The 24,804-nt window shown below is 34.5% G+C and overlaps 1 protein-coding gene across 9 annotated transcripts in view; it reads left to right on the top strand.

The window, feature by feature from the left end:
- The window catches only part of TDRD3 (tudor domain containing 3), a 157,897-nt gene that overhangs the window by 111,087 nt on the left and 22,006 nt on the right, over positions 1–24,804 (top strand). For 8 of the 9 annotated variants that reach the window (XM_064586017.1, XM_045869550.3, XM_064586018.1 and 5 more), the window contains 2 exons: positions 8,431–9,281; positions 15,730–15,855. In XM_064586017.1, the coding sequence (XP_064442087.1) occupies positions 8,431–9,281; positions 15,730–15,855 (977 nt within the window). The remainder of the gene's footprint in view (positions 1–8,430; positions 9,282–15,729; positions 15,856–24,804) is intronic. The other variant, XR_010409977.1, reaches the window with a different exon arrangement.

The raw sequence follows: 24,804 nt of genomic DNA, 5'->3' as shown, positions 1-24,804 counted from the left end.
AAGAAATGTGTTACAAAGATAATATGGAGTCTAAAATTATCATACTCATGGTCCTGGAAAATATTAATCAACTTGGAAGAAAAGATCACACAAGTTTAGTTTCTTAAGTTTGGCTGATGCTTCCTATATGAGAGTTTTAGTTGTTTTGACACATTATCCTTTCAGTTTTTGCAAGTTTGATAATAAGTGACGTTTTAGTTGGTGTTTCCAGTGTATTTTCTGCAGTAAACGTTGATATTTGAGTTAAAGCAAAAATAACATAAATTGTTATTTCTAAATGGTTTCTGACTCACAAGTTTAGCACCTCTTGTATCAATGCCCAGTTTATCAACAAGGGAACGTTACCTCACTTACCCAAGTCCACTAATGCACAATTGAACTAAAGGTATTAATGGCAGTGAATAGTATGGGGATGATAGTAAGACTGCAGTGCTACATTTGATTAAAAATTCTTGTGTTATTATATGTCCAGGATATGCTAAGAAGATGAAATAATCCAGTTTGAGAGGAGTTTTATGAGAAACACAGAAATGTGACTGACAGGGCTTATTTAGGTATTAGAGTTGGTTGAAAGGAAAGAAATAAGGAATGATCCTTTATAGTTTAGGGTTTCATGCATTAGGATTAAGAGCCCTGACGACTCAGGTAAAATGGAGCAACAACAGGGAACATGTTAGGCCCCACAAGGCAGTGTCGCCCTACCCCGTTACCTCATCTTCTTTAATGCTCCTTCATCAGAGGAAAAAAGCATACCCGTAGAAGGGTGACCCAGAAAATATTTTTTCTTCTTGAAGTTGTTAGAAAATGCAGATTATAAGAGATTATGCTACCATGGTGGTATGAATAGACAGTAGTAATTACCCCAAAAAAACCCTTTATTTTTTAAAATGTTTTTTTCTTCGTAAGAGCAGTGCATATTCAGTCTGGGAAATAGTGATCATTTATTCATTCCACAGTATTAACTTGAGGCTTACCATGCGGCAGGTACTATGTTAGAAGGGATATATTGGTAAAAAGAACACAGTTGAGAGATCTCAGAGTCTAGCACAGGAGAGAGATTCTGGGGGTTCTCTTCTGTGCTGTTGTGTACATTGCTGTGCACAGAGCAAGGGTGCTTGGCTCGGTCTCAGGGCTGGAGGAGAAGGACCGCCCAGAAAAAGTGAAATCCAGGCTGAGAACTGAAGAGAGACTAGAGGGAAGACGCCTGGGACATGTTCAGGCACCGCGCAGGTGTGGACGCATGTGTGATCCTAATACACTGAGAACACTCAGAACAAGACACTTCTCGCTTACCAGGAAGCGAAACTGTTTTCGAGTGTCTGTTAGTTACTGGTGGAGAAAAGGCCAAATTGTGGCTAGAAATGCCCTCTGGAGAGGACATTACAAAATCTGAGTGTTTAATGTGTTTAGAGGTAGAAGAAAAATTAATTCAGTGGCATATTTTACATATGAAATTTGTAATGTAGCCATACTCCTGCAATTTGTTTATAAAGAAAAGAAGGAAAATCAGCCAAGTTAAACATATGTGTTCTCATTTAATGAATTGATCTGTACAGGTAGTGCTTTTTTTACCCTGACAAAAATATTTTTATGGAATCCTAACATGTGTTCCATGAGGAAATACTGAAAATGACTCATGATTATTAATGATTTAATGCTACTAGCACAATGGTATCTTTGTTGAGGAGGTATAGCAGGACAGTTAATAGTAAAGTCTGGAACCTGACTGCCTGGTTAATCCCAGCTCTACCCTAGTTAGTTGTATGACCTTGGTCAAGCTCCTCCAACTTCCTTATTTGTAAAATGGGAATGTTACTATAGTTGTACCCTGAGCTAAGTTCATTTGGTCAACTATATGAGGAATTTTATGTACTCCCCAAACTAAACTTTTTTTCCTTTTGCATTTGTAAGGACTGGCTCGGGCTTTGCATGCCTCTTGAGTATGACTGGAGAAGGGGTATCATCGCAGCTGTATCGTTGTTGTGTGTTGTGTGTTTTCTCAGCATTCTCATATTTGTTCATTTATAGCGGCAATGATTTTATGCTTCATGCCCCCCTTTTTTTCTTTGACTTTGCTGTTTTTAAAGGGGATTTGAGATACTCAAGTGTTAATTCTGTGAACATTGAGTGTCATAAATAGGTTTATTTGTGAGCTTAAGCTTAATGTGTGTCACAATTATGAAAGAATACCATGAGAATAAAAAAAAACTGTATCTTTGAATAACTCAATGTTTGCTTTTGTTTTTTGTTTGTTTGTTTTTTAGATTTTATTTATTTATTTGACAGGGAGAGCCAGAGAGTATGGGGGGGGGGGGGGGCGGGCAGGAATGGCAGAGGGAGAAGAAGAAGCAGGGAGCCCGACACTGGGGCTTGATCCCAGGACCCTGGGATCATGACCCGAGCTGAAGGCAGACACTCAATTAGTCATTACCACAATTTTAAACTGTGTTACTAGTTTACTTATTTGTTGTCTGCTTCTTCCCCTTATACCTAAAGCACCACAGGATAAAGTATGAGTCTTACTACTGCTTTGTATATAGTGACTAGAACAGTGTTGATGCTTGTCCAGAGTCCGTGCTTACTTAACTATAGTATAGAGTAACTGAATGAAGAAAATAGGTAGGTAGCATTATTCTGATTTTAAAAGGTCACACAGCTGCTCAATGGTATGACTGGGATTTAATTCCAGTTGTCAGTCTAATACCAAAGACCTTATCCGGGCCATGAGAAAAGCAGTTTCACAACTATTTTCTAATTGATTCTTCACCATAATCTTGTAATAAATACAATTATCCACACTTTCCAGATGAAGAAACTGGGTCTTTTTGTGACTTTGTCAAAGACGTATCACTCAGAAGTGGGAGAATGAATTTATTTGGCTTGAGCTCAGTGTTTCTATGTTGTGCAGTGTTTCCCTGTAATCACTTGAACTCAGTCTAACTCTGTCCCAATGTGCTTTGATGCAAACTTGTCTTACAGAAAGTAAGACAGAAAGTGTATTTTCTATTTCAGTGTTGCCCCCTTAGCTGAGCCCAGGTGACAGTGTTAAACAGGTAATGATTTTTAACTTAGAAGCTTGTTCCATTCCCATTGTTTTTAGTAACTGCATCTTTCTTTTAGTAAATACTTACTGAATTCCATTTGTTTGACTGTATTATAGCTAGGCACTGGAAAAAACAATGATGAGTAAGAATTACGCTTCACCCTCAATTTGGTTAATGCATAATAATATTTAAAGTACTTAAAAAAAAAAAGAACATGGAGTATCAAAATGAATGAGATACCTCTGGGCATGGAAAGACGGCCTTGATATAGAATTGATTTAAAAAGTATACAGCAGCTTTTGAGATGTGCATGAGTCTGCTTTTTTTGTTTAAAAATAAAATATGCATAGATATGTCTATATGAATTATATAAAAAGGAAGAATAACCTCTGAAAATGTTAATATTGGCTATCCCTAGAGGTGGGCTTGAGTAGGTAGAAGATAGTACTTTCATTCTATTTATATTTCTTATGATAGGATTATGAGTGATTTTTACTTTTTTAAAGTATTTCTTGTATTTTTTTTTTAAGATTTTATTTATTTATTTGAGAGAGAGAGAATGAGAGACAGAGAGCACGAGAGGGAGGAGGGTTAGAGGGAGAAGCAGACTCCCTGCCGAGCAGGGAGCCCGATGCGGGACTCGATCCCGGGACTCCAGGATCATGACCTGAGCCGAAGGCAGTCGCTTAACCAACTGAGCCACCCAGGCGCCCTCTTGTATTTTTTAATATAAAAAAATTTTAAAGGGTGTATAAGAGAATTTTATCTGGAGAATGTTTATAATATTTTAGGTGAGAAACAGTATTAGAGTAAGATTTTGATTTTCTGATCTGAATTTTCTCTATAATACGATTTTTGTAGTTTGACAGTGAAATTTTTACTAAAGCATTCTTTCCGCCCTATTTTCAACAACAACAACGAAAACAAATGCAAACAAAAAAATAAATAAAGCAAGGTAAGGATCCTAACTAAAGGTGGGGGTTGGTGTAGGGGAGATGTGTAAATAGGGAAGCAACTTATCATCCAAGTATTGTTTAAAATTTGTTTGCGTTATTATAATGCTAATAATAATCATAATTATAACAGTGACAGCTCACATTTACTGCGTGCTTATTTAAGCCAGATACTGTTCGAAGTACTTTGCATGTATTAACTTAATTAATCCTCTGAGGTAGGCTCTGTTGTTACCCCTATCTTAAAGAGGAGGCTCACAAAAGTTATCTCTCGTCGAAGATTACAAAACCATTCAGTGTCAGAGCTGTGGTGTAACCTATGCAGTCCTTCTCCAGAGGTTGTACCCTACCCACTGCTATCTCTGTCAGTTTGTGAGATTCCAAATACCAGTCCAGCTCTTAATAAGGGTTTTAGTTTTTTTCCGCATTAATGAAAGAAACTGTTAATTTTAGGTGAGGATTCTGGTAGTATCCAAATTTTCCTAGTATCCAAATTTTTTTTTCAGCCCATCAGGGATTGGGAAAAAGTCTTTGTGATTTCTGCATCTTACCAGAAATGAACAGATGTAGGTGATAAAATTGTTGTTGGTTGCCTTCTGTTTTGTTTCTCTGGGCAGGCAACTTGGCATAATGGAAAATAGTGGCTTCAGTTAGATTTGAGTTTAAATTCTGGCATCAACACTCTCTAGCTTCTAGCCTTCTTTGTTTCTTTATTTTTAAAATAAAGATAATATTGCTCTTCAGGGTGATTGTGAGAATTACATGAAATAATGTAGGCAAAAGACCTTCAGAGTAGAGTCAGGCACATAGTAAAATCTTAATAAATATTAAGTCACTTTTTCTTCTGGTAGATATCTCAGAATAAATTGAAGAATCATCTTAGGAAACAAAATGTACTTCATTTTTTACTATGAAATGCAGGTACAACTGTGACTGAAAAATGAATATTCAACGAAGTATTAATATTTTAAGATGCCTGGTTAATTTAGCACATTCCTATATACAAACCCAAATAATTTGTGGCAATTAATAAATTCATTTTTAATGACCCTTGCATTTCAAATTGTGGAAATGTAAAACATTGTAATGAATTATCTTATAAACATACATTTGAAACTCATGATCTGGTGTGATAGGAACATTTTATCACAAGTCAGATTGAACTCATACAGCAATTTTTTATTAGTTTCTTCATATGAGCTTTTATCACTTTGATTTTTTTAGGGGCTCCTGGCTGGTTCAGTCAGTGGAGCACGTGACTCTCAATCTCAGGGTTGTGAGTTCAAGCCTCACACTGGGTGTGGATCCTACTTATATAAAAAAAAGAGGATATCACTTTGATCTTTTAGATGTTTTCACATTTTTATCCATTTTTGATGAATTTTTCCATTATTTTTGCTAATCTCCCCTTTTTTTCTCTTATTATTAAATGTGAACCAATTTCTACATATGTTTTTGTTTCATGTTTCTTCTTCAGGTCATTAAAAAAAACCCTTCATTTTATTCCACTGCCTATATAGAAAAATATCTCAGTATATTTATTACTGGATGGAGTGATTGTAGACCTGGCCTGTGGTGTTGAGTAGTATTTTGGGTGGTTTGAAATCATCATGCCTTCTGAAGAAGTGTGGCAAAGAGCAACTAGATTCTGAGTGGAGAACTGAGGAGATTTCTATTTGATTTTTGGGCTATTTCTTAATTTACTTAAAATCACATTTTACACAATTTAGTAATTGAGCATATTCTGTTATTTATTTAATAGGTTAGCTCACTCTCAAAATACCTACTATGTATCTCACTTCATTACATAACAACCTAAGAAAAGATACTGAATTTAAGGCATTCAAGAATGATGAAACATTTAAGGACCTTCCTTTCTTGGCTTACTGTTATTTTATTTTTGAAAACTACATTCTTTTATTTATTTATTTATTTATTTATTTATTTATTTATTTATTTATTTATTTTAAAGATTTTATTTATCTGAGAGAGAGAGAATGAGAGCCAGAGAGCATGAGAGGGAGGAGGGTCAGAGGGAGAAGCAGACTCCCTGCCGAGCAGGGAGCCCAATGCGGGACTCGATCCTGGGACTCCAGGATCATGACCTGAGCCGAAGGCAGTCGCCAACCAACTGAGCCACCCAGGCACCCCCCGAAAACTACGTTCTTTTAAAGGCACAATTGTATTTTCTGCCTTATTACAATTATTTCTAAGAGCAATTTTTATTAAAAAAACTTTTTTATGGATTCTTCTCTCACTACTATTATCTCAGCATAATAATAGAGATGTATATTCAAAATTAGTAAATTACTTGTTTTATTCTGTAATCTAATGTACGTCATCAAATAAATATGGAAATCTTGTCCTTTTGGTTTTTTTTCTTTTAGAAGAACTGAAATCAAATTCTCCCACACCTACGTTCTGTATACATGATTATCCAGATCGTTATCTATAGTCCAGGATACTTAGTTACTCTCATGATGACCTCAGTTAATTTGTACATCCTGACCATCATATTGGTGGCCCTAACTGGAATAACTTAAAAATTGATTCCTAAACATAGCAGATCTAAAATGCTTACTTCTCAAATATCTATTCAAACCTAATTGACAGCAAATAAAATACCTTCATATTTGACTTGTTTTGGAGGCTGAAAATTTTCTTCAATGCACTGTACAAGGGACCTCTCTCTATTACTCAAATCTTGTAACACCTGTATCTTGAGACTACTGTGGGGGCTATTGATAATGTATGTAAAGTGCTGGTGTGTGGTGCCTAATACATAGCAGATAGACAGCAAGAGGCGACTGCTGTTTTTATTCTCTAAGAATGACTGGAACAAAGGCCAGTACATGCTTTCTGCTGAAAGTTTGTGTCCTGCTTATGTTCACTGTTCTTGCTTCCCTAAATGATCACTCCTGGATAATAGTGCTGGCAGAAACCACAGGTGACCATTTCTCTTCTCTCTAAAGAAAAATATAATGTTGACTACAGCTGTTAAAAATAAGATATTTGTGTTATATTTATAAAGCAAATCTTGGGAAAAGGTGATTTTTTAAAAATATCTCTGTAAAATAGTCTTGGCTACTGTTTGAGAGTAGTACTCCTGCATATTTAAAAAAATATGTATTCTTTGTCAAAATTAATGGGTGATTTGGCTGGGCATAGAATTGTACTTAGGAAATAATTTTCCTTTAATTTCAGAGACATGAAAAACCTATTAGATTGGCTTTAGCTTCCAGTGGTTCTAATGAGAAGTTTCTTGCCATTTTGAGTCTTGATCTTTAGTCTGTGATTTGTTTTGTCACTCAGGAACTTTTCAAGGTCTTCTCTTTATCCCTGTTTGAGATATTTTACCTGGTACCTTTTGCCTCCAGTGGGTGTTTGAGAATGTATGGAAACAGTTTTGGTTGTCACAGTGACTAGGGAGGATGCTTTGGCATTTAGTGCCTGGATGTCAGAAAGGTTAATTTTCTTAAAAAGCAGGAAAGCATCTCAATTAAAATGTTAGTAGTGCCACTGTTGAGAAATATTGTGACCCTTGTGTATGACAAGAGAAACAAGACATGTACAGCAAAGACCAGTCAATATGTTTGGTAATAAGGTTGTAGACATGTTGTGTGAAACAGTGGAGGAAGAAAGTGTAAATGACAAGTTACAGATCGAAATAGAATAAAAATCACTACATGAAATACAGCCATTAAGTTATCCATGAGTATATATTTACCATGTTACCGCTTTGGGTTACTAGTTGGACATTATCTGCACTATTGTGCTTCATCATATTTTTGACATTTTTTTCTGTATTTCCAAGTAGTACGTGCTCTTAGTTACTTTGATAAGTCAAAAAAATAATTTATTCTTCTCTGTGGTAGGGTATCTATTTGTAATCTAAACACTTAGCAATTCCAGATCCAGACAGATTTGAGGAGTAACATCTTTGCAAAGGCTAGAACTTGACTGACCGTGATAGCGTATGTATTTAAATTGAAGTGGAATTCAGGAAGGAGTTGAGCAAGGGTTGTTGTACTCGTGCAGTGTCATAGCAGCTTCTTAGCAGTTTGCAATCCTGTTTCATTAATGTCTGGGGAAATGAATTACCAGAATAGCACCTATAGATAGCTATATTACAAGAATGCGAACATTCAAGGGCAAAAACAAATTCCTTTTGGATTATCCACCATTTTCTCATGATTCATATCATTGCTTTACTTCACTTAATGTGGCTGACCAGGAAAACTGTCCATTAGAAATACAGAACTCTAAGGAAGCAGAGAGGGATTAAGACATTGAGGTGGGAAGGTAGTGGAAGATGCTAGAATAAGTAGTTTGATAATTTGTATTAATATAATAATTTTTAGGTATTTTTAAATAATTTGGTATTAATGTAGAGTCTTCATTTAATATGTATATAATAAACTTTTACTTTTCAGAACCTAAATCACAGCTGCAGCAGCTTCATCAGGGACAACACAGATTGTCAAATACTGAGCAAAATGGAATAAAAGATAATAATCAACCAAGATATGTTCCTCGAAATGATACCAGACAGCCAAGAAATGAGAAACCTCCTCGTTTTCAAAGAGACACCCAAAATTCAAAGTCAGTTTTAGAAGGCAGTGGATTACCTAGAAACAGAGGTTCTGAAAGACCAAGTACTTCTTTGGGATCTGACGTGTGGGCTGAAGAGAGAATCAAGTGTGATAGACTCTATTCTAGATATGACAGAACTAAAGATACTTCATACCCTTTAAGTTCTCAGCACAATGATGGTGCTTTTAAAAAAAGAGATAACTCTATGCAAAGCAGATCAGGAAAAGGTCCGTCCTATGCAGAGGCAAAAGAAAATCCACTTCCTCAAGAATCCACTGATTATAATAATCAAAAACGTGGGAAAAGAGAAAACCAAACAGCAAATCCTGATCATTTTTATGACAGGAAACCACGAACAATAAATAATGAAACTTTCAGTGGTGTAAAAATTGAAAAACATTTTAATGTAAATACTGATTTCCAGAATCCTGTCCGAACTAATAGTTTCATTGGTGTTCCAAATGGAGAGACAGACATGCCACTGAAGGGCAGGCGAGTAGGACCTATTAAGCCAGCAGGACCCATCACAGCTACACCCTATGATGATAAAGTATTTTACAATAGTGGGCCCAAAAGAAGATCTGGGCCAATTAAACCAGAAAAAATACTAGAATCATCTATTCCTATGGAGTATGCAAAATTGTGGAAACCTGGAGATGAATGTTTTGCACTTTATTGGGAAGACAACAAGGTATGCATGTTCTAAAGTTATCATATACTAATATTACTAAATGTCACATTCTAGTGAGACCGTAGAAGGCCATTGCTTTGGGACTGTGAGTTTTGTTCTATGGCTGTAACTGTTTAAAGTCTTTGAACAAATTTATAGATGTGTAATTTATAAAATAGGAAAAATAAAATATTAATATTTTTTATGGATGCTTAGGGAGAATCAGTCACAAAATTTGGTTAGGTAAGATTTGATTTTAGATTGTATATCAGAACAGTATTTAAAAGTAATTAAGTGAAGTTAATCAGTTACTTCATTTATCATCAACTGTCAATGTTTCCTTTTCTTTCCAGTAAAGTTATATGATTCACAAGGAAGAAAATGAGTTGAGTGTCACAGTTAAATTCTGCAGATTTCGTTTAAATTAAAGAAAATATGCGATTGGCCTACTTAAAAAATAAGAACAGAACAGTTAATTATTTAGCTAACAATATATGATAATTATTAAGCCAATAATTTAAACATTCTTTTAGTTCTACGTTATATGCTATAGAAAGCAAGAAATCATGAAGAAATGGGAAGGGAAAGACAGATAAGGTCAAGAAGGAATACAGTGGATCAGATAAAAGAGTCTGGCTGAGAGGGAGAAGATCAACAGAGAACAGGAGGGGCAAGAGGAGAGAGGGACCCTCAGAGAGAAGGACCTTTGCACATGTTTTCCCTTCTGCCTGATATGCTCTTCTACCAGCTATTCTTCTCGTCCTTGAGGGCTTGGCTCCAACATCAATTCCTGGAGAAGCCTTCTTTGCCCTGCCCCCTCCTCCCTCCTTCACTGTTGTCTTTCTCATCAGTTCCTTGTTCACTTTCTAAAACTTAACACAGTTTGTAAGTATTTTTAGTTTTGGTTCTTGGATCGATAGCTCCTTCCCCTACCATAATTTTCAGTTTCTTGGAGGCAGGGCTATGTCTGTCTAGTTTTCCTCTGCAGCCCTGCTTCTCCCACAGTGGAGGGATTTCATAATTACTTCTTGACCATGTTAATTAGTTAATTCTGAAGGGGGCACTTATACTGGAAAAAAAGGAGGGTGGTAGGGGACCGGAGATATCAGCAAGATCATAGTAAAAAAAGAGGAGTTATAGTGTGAGACACCTGGGTGGATGTGAGGATCAAGTTAAAGAAAAAAATATTTGAAATAAATATTTCATAGGTAGAGTAGTTTCAGTTGATGTGGTAACGTTGTGCCCATGAGAGTTTGTGTTTGGCTAAAAGGAGTGGTGGAGGCAAAGTTAACTGTAGTTTTCAGGGAACTGAAATTCAGGCTAGGGAATGTGGTTGGCTCTTTTAAAAGGATGCAGTAGGGCCAGGGATCAGGAACTAGGCCCTGTTGTGTTCAGTGAATGATGAGACATAAGCAGGGTGTTAGATATTTCCTGATGATAACAAGGAGAATGGTACAGGGTGGTATAACTAGATGGCATAGTCTTACAAGGTTTTTGTTTGAATGTGAGATAGCATCTGTCTAGAAGCAGCATCTCCACTGTCGAATTTTTATTCAAGGCTAGAAGGAGGGGAGGAGACAGCACTAGCTGTGTCTTTTTTTTTCCTTCCAGAAAAGCAAAAGCCTTTCCAGAAATACCACCAGACAATCTCATTGGTTGGAACTATTTTACATGGCTCTTCCCTGGCTGTTAGGAAGGCTTGGAAAGCAAGTAAAGTGTTCTTCAACACCCAGACTTTTACCCTTACAACTCAGGCCACTCGCCTTCCAACATACAGGAACTATTTGATTTAGGTAGTGGGAGATTACTTATGTGTAGCTGTTCCTCGTGGTAAAGGCAAGTAAAGGTGAAGTAGTTGGAAACCGGTGTTGGTTTATAGAGCTAACGGTGTCTATCTTAGAGTGGCTACTTGTGTCGGATGCTTCTGTGAAAGTTTGATTAAGCTGAGAATGGAAAATGTTTTTTTGTATTGGACAATGTAAGGTTATTGGTGATCTTGATGAGCAGAGGAAGTAAACGGAGTTCCAAGTTCAATAACTTTTGAAAGGCTTAGTATATGACTCATGCTTTCCACTGAAATCCCACAAGGATCATGCCCTAGTAATAAGTGCAAAACTAATACAAACAAGCCATTACAAAGCCTAAAACCAACCATTTACAGGCTCAAGGATATCCATTTGTACTCTGTCTGCTGCCAGAAGAAAATATAATCCTCTTTTTGTGAAAAATAACATTTTCTGAAACCTCTTGTGTATTTCACCTGCAATGTATGGTATCCTATAAAAAATTAGGAGGCATGGTTAAAAATAGAGAAAATGAATGAGAAACAAATAAGCAACAGAATACTAACAGACCTACATATATTCAGATATTAGACTTAACAAATAAGTTCTTCAACAAATACTGAGTAAACAATAATTGAGTAGCTGCTAAGTGTCAGGTGCTTGGGATATATCGATAGTTCGGGCTATGCTATTACCCTAATTTCTTGAAACATCTGATGAAATTATTAATAAAACTTTACTTTTAACTAATTATCTCAAAAAAATCAATAATACTGAATTCATCTGTTGCCTTTTCTGAATATATTTAATATAATATCATATAGTTTGTGAGAGTACCTAACAATTCCCAAAATGTTTTGAGCTTTTAGAGTATTCTTATAATAATTGGATGATCTTCTAAGGTGACTATTTTGATTTTAATTGGATGTGTACTTTCATTTTAGAGTGAGGGACTGTGGGCTTTCTGAAATTACACCATTAAACAAATAAATAATATTCATCCTTTAAAAGAGATGGGATTGGGGTGCCTGGGTGGTGCCTGGGTCATTAGGTGTCTGCCTTCGGCTCAGGTCATGATCCCAGGGTCCTGCATCGAGCCCATGATCCCATCGAGCCCCGCATCCGGCTCCCTGCTCCACGGGAAGCCTGCTTCTCCCTCTCCCACTCCCCCTGCTTGTGTTCCCTCTCTTGCTGTGTCTGTCTCTGTCAAATAAATAAATAAAATCTTTAAAAAAGTAAATAAATAAAAGAGATGGGATTAATAAAAAACTACATCAAAAACTAATGATGTAATGTATGGTGATTAACATAATAAAATAAAAAAATAAAAAAAATAAAAGAGGGCGCCTGGGTGGCTCAGTCGTTAAGCGTCTGCCTTCGGCTCAGGTCATGATCCCAGGGTCCTGGGATCGAGTCCCGCATCGGGCTCCCTGCTCTGCGGGGAGCCTGCTTCTCCCTCTCCCACTCCCCCTGCTTGTGTTCCCTCTCTTGCTGTGTCTGTCTCTGTCAAATAAATAAATAAAATCTTTAAAAAAGTAAATAAATAAAAGAGATGGGATTAATAAAAAACTACATCAAAAACTAATGATGTAATGTATGGTGATTAACATAATAAAATAAAAAAATAAAAAAAATAAAAGAGGGCGCCTGGGTGGCTCAGTCGTTAAGCGTCTGCCTTCGGCTCAGGTCATGATCCCAGGGTCCTGGGATGGAGTCCCACATCGGGCTCCCTGCTCCTTGGGAGCCTGCTTCTCCCTCTCCCACTCCCCCTGCTTGTGTTCCCTCTCTCGCTGTGTCTCTCTGTCAAATAAATAAATAAAATCTTTAAAAATAAATAAATAAATAAATAAATAAATAAATAAATAAATAAAAGAGATGGGCTTAGTTGTCTTCTGAAAACACCAAATGCTTTGTCAAGAATAGTCAACTTTCCAATTTTCTAACCAGAGACCAACCAAGATAAAGATTTAAGAAAAATATGAGTTATAGGGGCGCCTGGGTGGCTCAATCATTAAGTGTCTGCCTTTGGCTCAGGTCATGATCCCAGGGTCCTGGGATCAAGCCCCACGTTGGGCTCCCTGCTCCGTGGGAAACCTGCTTCTCCCTCTCCAACTCCCCCTGCTTGTGTTTCCTCTCTCTGTGTCTTTCTCTGTTAAACAAATAAATAAGATCTTTAAAAAAAAAAAAAAAAAAAAGATCAATTAAAGAAAACAGCCTGCTGAGATTTCTTTAAAAAAAAAAAAAGAGTTATAACTGTTAAGAAACTGTAATCTTAATTGCATTATAGTGCTGTAATGAAGATAATCAGCTCATTAGTATAATCTATCATTTAAAAAATTCTTCATACTCTCTTACCTTCTCTCAACCTTTCTTCCCATAGGAGGATTTGAGAATTTGGGACAATTCTTCTTCTCTCTCTAGACTGCCATAATTAGTTCGGTTCTTCCTGCCCTCTCAACTGGAATACTGTAACAACCTCCAAAATGGTTTTCTTGCCTTACACCTTATTCCTCTTAAATTTGTCATTGCAACTACTATCACTAATCCTGGTCTTATACCATGTCATTCTTCCTAGTTAAAATCTGTCACCTGTGAAACAAATCTAGCTGGTAGCATGCATACAGAGCCTCCATCTGCTGGCCCTTAGCCTTCTTGTCCCTTCTCATTTCCTGTTGGTTGGCCCTTCTTACATCATGCCATAATTAACTCTAAACTTTTTCCAGTTTCCTGCACTCATCTCCATATTTTACATCTCATTAACTTTCTTTGGAACACCCTCCTCAGCTTTTTTACTTAGCTAAAACCTTCTTCATCCTTGAAGACTGTATCCATTGTCATCTGCTGCAGCAAGTTCTTCTCGAACTCTTCAGCCTTAAAAGTGCCATATCACTGCAGTATTAGTACAGTACACTCCACATTATACAGAAGGCATTGTTTTACACACATTGTTTTTATTAGGTTGTAAGCTTCTAAAAGGATGTCAGCTTACTTGTTCTCCTAGGATATATCATGACTCTTGTTTGTCGAGCTTACCTGAACTGACATAATTATCTGAGAAGCTTACAATTGAAACGTAGGTCCAGAAATACTCACAGCAATTCACAGATCACAGAAGTGTGAGGTTAAAAAATAAAGGAGGGATAGATAGATGTGAATATATATCAAGAACTCTAATATAAGAAAAATTCCACACACACACAAAAAAAAAAGGAAGAAAAGAAAAATTCCAGCATGGTGTCTCTAAACTTGCCAGCATCCAGACCTAGGAAGGAAACACTATAGATTAACTTAATAAACTTTGTGATGTTCATCAGTAAAAACAGATTTTTTTTTCCCTGGTATACTCAGGATAACGTATTTTAGAAGGATGTAGACAGTAAGAATTTTTGTTGCCTGTAGCATTTTCTGATTCTGGTGAGCTTATGAAGAGATACTGTTAGAGTAGATAGTGTTATAATAAGAGCATCCAACTACCCTAGTTTGCAGGACATATTCTTTAAGAGTAAATAGTTTTTTGTTTTTATTTCATCTTCACTAAGCAACATTCAGACCTATAATTTGGGTCCTGAATGGGTTGACCTATAGTAGAGAAGTACTTCAATTAGTTAGTTGACCTACTTCTAGTTACTTAACAGAAAAAATTTGATAGTTAAGTTATATAAGTCAGTTCCTTGTGAGTTTGTTAATGTGAATTAGTTCCCAGAGCCAAATTACACTAGGTAAATGGATAAAATAAATGTATCTGGTCTTGCAGTGTATCAAATCCTATAAATTCTGGATATAAGTAATGTGTTTACTCCTTATCTGATATCCCTACCTCACCCCAGCTAACTGTGGTGACTGTGGCAGTGAGCCTTCTTCTTTGAGATTTATTTTTGTCATATATTTCTGTTTGTTACATAAATTGCTCCATAGTTCTATTTTCTGATTAGTACATAAGAATTGTCTTACTAATGTTGTCAAGGGGCTTCAGTGGCTAACAACAAAACATAACACTAGTTCTTTTTACATCCATTAACATGTGAATATTCTCTACTGACCCTCTGTTCTGTCCTGAAATCTTACTACTGCTCAGCATATGTCAGAACTCACACAGATGAGAGAATTTCTCTCTTTTTTTTAGCCAATTTATGATTATCTAAAGTTAAGTTTTCTTTCTTAAAAATATTATTCCCTTAAAAATTTTCTTTCAAATATTGTATATTTGAAAGATGCTTACAGAGTAGATCTTCTTTTAAAAAAGATTTTATTTATTTATTTGACAAAGAGAGACACAGCGAGAGAGGGAACACAAGCAGGGGGAGTGGGAGAGGGAGAGCAGGCTTCCCACGGAGCGGAGCAGGGAGCCCAATGCAGGGTTCAATCCCAGGACCCTGGGACCATGACCTGAGCCTAAGGCAGATGCTTAATGACTGAGCCACCCAGGTGCCCCTAGAGAGTAGATCTTAAAAGTTTTCAGCACAAGAAAAAAAGTTTTGTAACTATATGTGGTGATGGACATTAAGTAAACTTACTGTGGTAATCATTTCACAATATATACATATTTCACTAAAAATTAATCTTAAAAAACGAGCTTTCAAAAAAATGCACAGTGTTAACACTTTGAATATTTACGTTTCCATCAAATATTGCCCTCTGTAGACAATATCGATTATCATATCTAAAACTCATTTTTGTCTCCTCAGTTTTACCGAGCAGAAGTTGAAGCTCTCCATTCTTCAGGTATGACAGCAGTTGTTAAATTCATTGATTATGGAAACTATGAAGAGGTGCTACTAAGCAACATCAGGCCCATTCAGACAGAGGCATGGGTACGTGATCCAAATTCTGTATGGAGGCATAAGCTATTTTGAAGAAAATAGATAGCTCTAAAAGATTAGTCATAGCAATAAAAAATTTGCCAGTGGAAAAAAATATTTTGAATTTGCTTAAAACTGGCTACTCCTAAAGTAAGATTCTAATTAATTGCATTGAACTACAATAAAAGTGAATGCATTGGAATTAACTTTTCTTGTGTAATGCTTTGTTATATTATGCCTTGGAAATAGGTGCCCTTTTTTACATTTGCAAGTTTTTATGCATAATTTGTTCCTTCCCAGCTTGTTCCTTTAAATTTGACTAAATTATGTCCAGCAGTTGTCAGATTTAAATCTCTGTTGGATACATGTATATTCTTTATTATTTTAGTTACATATCAAATTAAGAAAAGCACTTTAAATTTATGTGAAGTCATGCTGCATTTACTATATATATATTTACATATGTATATGTACAGATCGACTATAATATCTGTTTAATAATTATTTGGTTTTGTTGACAAATGTATGTCAAAGCTCTGTGATAATTTTGATGATGTAATTTAGAACTGTTGGCCTCATGGGAGTCCATTTTATATAAGGACTTACGTGACTTTATATAGACAGATTCTCAGCTACATTTCAGGAAAAACAGGAGGGCAAGGCATATTAAAATTAGTTTCATATAGTTTTTTTAAATTTCCTTTCTCCAATTTATAGGTAGTTGTAATAAACTTATCATTAGAAGTCTAATTTGTTTCTATTTCTCTAAAATATCAAAATATACTATGAAAATGTATTATTCAGACATTAGCCTTAACATTGAAGTATACAGTGTTTTCTCATTTGCTGACTTTTGTTGGTCTTCTTACATTTTTCTGTCACCACCTCAGTGTCCCCTACCCCTTCCCTCCCCCATCCCGTCTCCTCAAGAGAAATAAACAACAAAAAGCCTAGTACCAATAATTATGCTTTGGGCCATGGAGCTTTATTTTTTACCTTTTTATTCTAGAAAAACTATCATTTTCTAGATAATTTATCATTTCATATTTTATAGTATATTACTAATGGTTCACATGTTTAAGAGATCTTTTCCCTCACTCTCATTGTCTAAAGTTTAGAGACTTTTTCTCTAAAAGACTGAAATACCATCAGTATCTAATGTATGTCTTTCTTTCCTTGGAGAAACTTGATGTAACCATATCTTTGCCCTTCTGATTCTCATATGACTGGCTATTTTCATTCTCTTTTTTTCCGTTAATACCTCTTAACGTTACTTTGATGGTAAAAGTAATTATTTATTAAGTCTATTTCTAGAAGGTGAGTCCTGGTTTGCTGTTCATAATGTGCTCTCAAATGTGTTTAACTATTACAGGCAAAGAGTCAAAACAGAGTTTTTACCTTTAGGTTTTTTAAATTTTTTAGAGGATTTGATAAGAGATTGATTTTATTCTTTTCTCCCTAGAGAAAAATTTAGCTTCCTTACTTCACCTCTTTTCTACTTCCTTTTTCTGTTTCAGGGTGGCCATAACTGATGAGCACATTTGTCATTCCTCATTGTAGCTCTTCCATTCAAAGGTGTTTGGTACTGAGCGATCATTTTCTTTCTACAGTCAGTGACTTTTCCTTCCCACCCCCCCTTAATAGTCCTCATTGCTTTATCATTGATTTTAAGTCCATGTAAATTTAGCTGGACAATGACTTTATCAGATGCCACAACCCATGTAGTGATTCTGAACCACAGCAATACTTCCATATTCTTTCTACCCATTTGTGAATATTCATCTATGCTTTATTCTATTTTTTTACCAATTTACTTTTCTGCAGTCAACTTAAAAATCTTTTATAAAATGCTTGAAATATTTTACAGAAAGAAGCAGGGTAGAATCACTAAATCTTTTGGAGATTCTGGTATTTTTTCTCCTGTGATTATCGATATTTTATGATTTTGCATAAATTAATATATTTTTGCATCATAAACGTTATTGGGGATAAGATCATTCTTCTTTATCTGCATGAATAACTGACTTAGTTTGTAGAAGCATCTCCTCGATATGCAGAAGCCACCAGTTTAACATATCTTCATTCATCTCCATTTTAAAAAAATACATATGTGCATATATCCATAAAAAGCCCCTGAAGAAAAAGAGTGCATGCAGTTGTCAATACATTTAATGTAGAGTTAGTGTTGAGTTCTCTTGGCCTCTGAGAGTATTAATGTTGGGGTCTATGAGCACTTTTTCTTTTTATAACTGGAATTGTGATAAGTTTTAAATTAATCAAAAGCAAATAAATATTCACTAGATCAAAAAGAAGATAATTCTAACTGACAAGTCCTGCTAGAAAAATTAAAGGGCTGCAAAAGTACAGGGAAGTTTTTAGAAGCCTTAGCACAGTTGTTCACTCACACCATGGATTGTGTAATTTTTAATTTTTAACTCTTGCACTATTGTTAAATGTGATATTATATTGTATCTTTTATTAAAGTGTTTGTTATTGGTGTAAGATTTTGGAAGAACCTCGTTTTCCTAAATGTAGCAATTATCATTCATTGAAGATTTTTCGAATAGTTTGCAGGAAAAACAACCCAAAACCTGCATATAAATCAAAAGCTTTCATAGAAATCAGTTGCCTGTATTGATTGTCTCCTAACGGTGTGAGGATAAATCATTAAATAAAAAGCATGAAATATAAAGAGACTCAGTGACTAAGTTATTAGTCTCTTGTATGGAAAATTAAAATAAAAATTTAATACTTTAAGAGTTAATATTTTTCTCCTGAAGTTTAGGAATTATTCGCCTTTGCTCTGTAGACTAAATACTTATTTTCCCTTTCCATTTGGATACATCTTTTTACTTCCAGAACATACTCACTCAGTGATGATATTTTAGATGGTGAAAATATATGCTCTGATTATGAATAAATACTTTATTTCCTCCAAAATGATTCAGTAAACTTTTTGGTAACCCATCCTTGATTTTTTTGTATTCTAGCTAGATTTCACCTGGTTCTTTTAGCTGTCATTAAATATTCTCTTTTAATTTTAGTGTCTTTATTATAGTGAACTCTCTATCCCACATAGTGTGGGGTTCATAACTTATTCTTAACTGGTAAATGCTCTCACTCCCCACCCCCCAGTGTTCTTTAAACATTGTACGATTTTCCTTATTTTTCCAAAGTAAATGAAGCATTAGGGAGTTTCATATTATCTGTAAAATTATATAGGAAGAAAAGTGTAATATTATTTTCTATTTCTGATGACTGTTTGAGAAAACATTAGGAGTAGAGCAAACTGCTATTTGTTTCCTGCAGGCCCTTTCCAAATTGGTTCCTTTTAACTCTAAAACTAATACCGGGAAACCAGTAAAAAGATGCCACAGGCAATTTGGAATTACTGTAAAATACCCTGGTAATGCTGCTGAGACAAACCTTTTGTGTTTTTAGAATTTAGTTGCTTCTGAATTGCTTTCCTAAGTCTGGAGAGACACTTGTCAAGTCTTGATTTTCCAAGTATTTTTATGACCTGGATTCTTTGGAGGCTTTTATATCCCAAGAAGTGTTTTAGAACTTGCTGATTTCTAACCTTTTTCTTTATAAATTCATAGTACTTCTTAATATCAGGAAAAGATCTGGTTCAGCTATTGTTCCAACAAAAATAATTGTGATTATGTAGATAATGCTTAGGTCTAAGGCCTTAACATACACACCATCTTGGGCATTAATTCTGGACAGATGGATTGTTATTGCCTTTTAGATGATCATCCTATTTTAAATGTTTTTCTGTATTCATCTATTCAACAAATATTCATTGTACCTCTATTAGGTGCCAGGCAGTGCTCTAGGTGAAAGGTATTTGTTAGAGCACAAAACACAAAACTCCCTGTGCACTGCAGAAAGTTAGAAGAAAGTTATAGTTCCAGTTATGTGAAACAAACTTAAATATTTCATGAGGGTCTTTTTTCTTTCTTCTTGAAGCTTTAAGATAAAATACAAGTGGAAAAAATCTTGTTTACTGAAGTTGTAATTTTAATGTTTAGGTCTCTTTATTCAACCTTTGAAGATAGGATTAATATGGAAGAAAAAAGTATGACTTAATGAATTTTATCTATTTTAAAAGTTATTATCTATCTATTTAAAAAGCAAAATTTGTTTTTAGGAGGGTTTGGGTTCTGTTTTTTTAAGAATTATGATACATATTTTCTTTTTCAGTTTTAGTATACTTTATCAAAAAAACTATCAATCTCAAGTTTTACTTTTGAAGTAACTTTGCACAAATATTTTATAATGACATCCTCGGAGCACATTTGAAAGTTATCTTTTCAAACTCAAATCATGTTCACAAAAAACTCTAAACTATCCTATCACTAATAAAAATACTAAAAAGAAACATATAACCAGAAAAGCCCTAACCTATTTAATAAGGAAGAAGATTGAGAGTTAAAATGGATCCTAAATGTATTAGAACAAGGTCATGTTAGTAATTTTAATGATGTAGCGATAAAGTTAGGTTATAACTAGTTTGTATTTGATATCAAAAGATCATAATAGGTATTAAAAAGAGGACAATTGTTATAGAAATCATTAACTTCAAAGGACAATTAGAATTATGTAACAGTGAAGTTCTGCCAGTTAGTATCCAGTAAAAAGTACAAGCACATATTTGATCACAGTCCAGAGGTTTTTCATTCTTGCTGATAAATTCTTGAATAAATTATTGGGTATAATTTACCATACTTAAATTTCTGCACTAAAAGCATAAGTTGATTAAGGTCACTGAAATACTGAAATACATTTTCTTCTACCAGACATATTTCGGGAAACTTTCCTTTCAGATATTGTCATATGGACAGTGCTCATTGTGTTCTGTTTTGTTTTGTTGCATTGTGAACAGAGTTAATCAGAATGAAACTGTAGGGCTAGCTTAGCCCCATTTAAGAACATAATTTTCAAATCACAGGTGATGGAATTTGGGGATTCCATGCAATATCTTCAAGCTTTGATTTAATAAAGTTTGGTTGTATTTGATATTCTTTATTTCTTCATCAATTACCCAGCCTTTCACAATTCCCACTAGAGGTTGTGGAATATGCAGAAGGACTTTACTGGAGATATGAAAGCTGCTCACATAGAGGGAGAGGTTATTCATTCATAAATGCATGCCATATGCATAGATATGTCAACTTAATACTTCTGGTATCTACCCCCTGAAGCCCATATTTCATTTGTAATAGCCAAACCTAACAGATTATTATGAAAATGTTGACATCTAGTTTTGACCCTACTATATTATTCAATAGACATTTTATTTCACCATTTAAATTAATACTAAGAGAATAATATGCTAGATAATAATTTTAAGAACCTGTACAAAAAGCATTGTTTGAATTCTGCTATTTGATAACTTAATATATTGTAATCTACTCTAAAGGCACTATATATATCAAAACATCTTTAAAAGGTTTCTGGGTAATCTGAGTTGTTCTTTATTGAGCAGTGAATGTACAGATTATATTATTATTTCATGTTACTTTTTCCAAAGGTGAAATAACTTCCAAAGTGAAGTAACATGTCAGGGTATTACCTAAGATGTGCTGTCTGTCTTTTTAAAGTTACTATAGTCATACTACTGAGATTTGTTTCTAACTTTAATTACAATTCATAAAACAATTCAAGCCTTAAATTATTTGAATATTAACATTAAGAATCAAGTTAGCATACCTGAAAAATCTGCAACATTTTCTTTTTGTATAAGTGAATACCAACAGATAATATGTTAATCTTTTATCTTCTAAGTCTCACCTTTATTAATAGCAACCTAGAGGGTGGAGCCCTGAATTATGATGTTGGTTAATTAGGAATTAAATTCATGATGCTTTAGATTTATGCTGAATATTATATGATTTACTTTTTCCTTCAAAGTAGTCTTAAGGAGGCATCATGGTTAAGACCTTCAGCTGAAGGGTGCTGGGATTGTCAGGTGAACTTATTTTTCCTTTTGACCTTTTTGATTCAGTAGGCTCAAGCCTTGTTTTCTTCTAAGTGTAAATTTTTGTTTTTTCATTTACTTTACTTACCAGCACTTTTAAAACTGTAATTTCAATTACAGTTTCAATTGCACTGAATTTTACCATTCCTTTGCATATAATGCAAAAGACTTGCTAATATACTCACTGCACAGGAAATAAAGTAGTAAAATAAATGAATCTGAGGAATATTTTCATTTGGTTTTATTTCTGTTTCTAAAGATGTCACGCTTATATTGGGCATGTGCCTTGACTAGACACTTATGCCAGTGTATTTTGAAGACTTCTATAAATCTGAAGAGGCATTCTTGAATTTAAAAAATGCACACAGTTCTATTTTAGTTTCTAGTAAATTTCTGACCCTCTTCCATATGCACCTAAAAAAGCGGAAAAAGAATGTTGCTCATTGCACCACAGACTTTATTCGCTTTCAGATGGAGACCCCGCAGCATATCTCCTCTGAAGTCAGTGATTGTGAACCTTGCTGGCGACGGGCTACAAGGGGACTTAGGATACATATTTGATTGCATACCATAGTCTGTTGTCAGTTGTCCATTCTCTTTGTTAATTTTACATGATCATCTTGTGTCTCTACCTAATACTGTTTTTCTATATTCTTACTTCAGTCATCTGGTTTATTAGTCATCTCTCTCTTTTTTCACTCTATTTCCAAAACAGCCTTGTATCCTCTTGGCTTTTTTTTTTTTTTTTCCCTTTTTTTTTTTCCCCCTTTAGAAGGTGGTATCTCTTGATGTATATGGACTACCCTTCCTACTTACCCTAATTTTTCTGAACTTTACTGGACCTGTACTATTTATTCTAGAATCATGAGCAATAGGCTTCACTATCACATCTCTAGGAAAGAGTGGAGTTGATCTGTCTCTTTGTGAGAAATGCTCCAGTGTTATAGAGCTTCCAATTCCATTAAACTTGAGAACTACTAGCAAGAGTTTTACACCTTGGCTTGAAATAAGTCCCTTAGTAACCTGTCATTGACTGAGAGCTCCATTGAGAAGGGAAAGGAGGTACTACAACAGTGAGTACATTTTATTTGCCTTAAAAAAGAAAACCCATGTAGTTTATTAAGAGTAAACATAATTGAAGAGGCTCTCGTTAAGCAACTTAGACTACTGTAAGAATACAAAAGTCACTGATTTTTTGTGTATACTTTTTAATGTCTAGTCCATCTAGCTCAGGATTTTCTGAAGTGTGTTCTAAGAACATTAGTTCCACTTTCTGGTTAAATAAATTTGGAAAATGCTGGGTTAAAAAAATTAAGTATGCTTTTTTATTATGGGACTTATCAAGACAATATGTATTTTATTTTGTTTTTTGTTTTTTCCATTTGTTTAGGTCTTCTGTAATTCCTTCATCAGTGATTTGTAGTTATCCTGCAATCTTACTAAATCACTTATTAGATCTATGAGCTTATGTTCATTTGCTTTGAGTGCTTTTATTTTTGATTATTTAGAAATTACTGTTGAACATTCACATCAGTGATATATATTTTAATCTCTAAGAGAGAAAAGTAGTGTATATTGCTTCACAAACCAATTTGCTTATGGAATTCTTTTTTTTTTTTAACCTGTTACAGAGAGTCTATGGGATATATTTTAGAAAAGATTTTAGCTGTCTTGTTACCTTCTTTCTAGTTTTCAAATTTCCCAGCTTTAAGATAGGATGAAGATCTATGTTTAAATATATTGTTTTAGATGTTCCAAACATCTTATTAGTAACATAATATTCCATTTTTATGTTACAAATAGAGACTAAGTATATAAAAGACAGTTTTCTCCTCAAACATGTTTTAAGATTCTTAACCTTTCTTTGAATAGAGGACAGAATATTCCTGAAATTTTAGGTCCCTTCTAAGTACTTATGTCATTAGTAATAGTGTTTTAGTCCATAAAAATAAAATTAAGATCTTATGTTACATATAATTATACATAACTCACTGGTCTTTTAATTTTAGCTTAACTCTAATTCTGAAAACTTCTATGTATTAACCTTTAGAAATTGTCATTTATGAAGACTACCCACTATAGCTTTTATAATATTGCTGTCCTTCTCTGTAATTCTCACCTAATAACCTACATGATATTTACATGTTCCAACAGTAACACACTTTCACCATTTATTTGGGTTTTGTATTTTTTATTCTCCAATAAACCAGCCTAAGGCAAAATGTGAAATCCCTCTTTTTGTTAAGATATTTCAAAAGAAAGTGTCAAAGCAAGTTAATTCCACTGGGTAAGTGAACATTCTTAAGTGAAGGAGAATCCTAAAAGACCAAAAATTCTATTTTGTTTCGATATTTATATTGCTTTTTTACTAATACGCTAGTATGTCCTAAAGCTTTTGAATAATACTGTTTTAATTAGTTAAAAGCTTGTTAAAAACCTCCTAGCAAATAAGCAAGCTCCTATACTCAACTGCTCTTGATCTCCTGTTCTTGTTTTCCTGGTAATAGCAGTTAAGTGAAATGAATTGATAATCTTGGATATAATTCCAGAGCTCACTTGAGTGACCTGGAGTGGGGGGGAAATTCTTATTTTAAGAAACCTGCCCTTTTCAGGCACTTATAATTATAAACAAGGGCAGAATTTATGGTTGGATAATAGCTAGTGGGAGTGCATAGGAACTCTATAAATAAGCAGTAGATACATACTGTAAGTACCAGGTATTTTAGAACTTGAAGGGATTAGAATTTTAAGTGAGCACATGAACTGGCTTGATAACTGAAACAGTGGAAGGAGGACAGAAATTATGTGTTGAATGATTTATATAGTTCTGGTGGTCACCTTTATTACTGAAGAGTCCTTTGTCAGACATCAAGCCAGAGCATAACAGTTTAATAGGATAGTTTTTCAATAAATATTCTTTGAATGCTTTTTGTAGCAAAGCTACTTTGGAAAATAGATTGCCCTATATACCCAAGGGA

This window comes from Mirounga angustirostris, unplaced genomic scaffold, assembly GCF_029215605.1.
Source record: "Mirounga angustirostris isolate CCGP_5_RB_7025 unplaced genomic scaffold, mMirAng1.0.hap1 SCAF_3, whole genome shotgun sequence".
Taxonomy (NCBI): Eukaryota; Metazoa; Chordata; class Mammalia; order Carnivora; family Phocidae; genus Mirounga; species Mirounga angustirostris.
The sequence above is the reverse complement of the archived record's forward strand: the minus strand, read 5'-3'. Positions and strand labels throughout refer to the sequence as shown.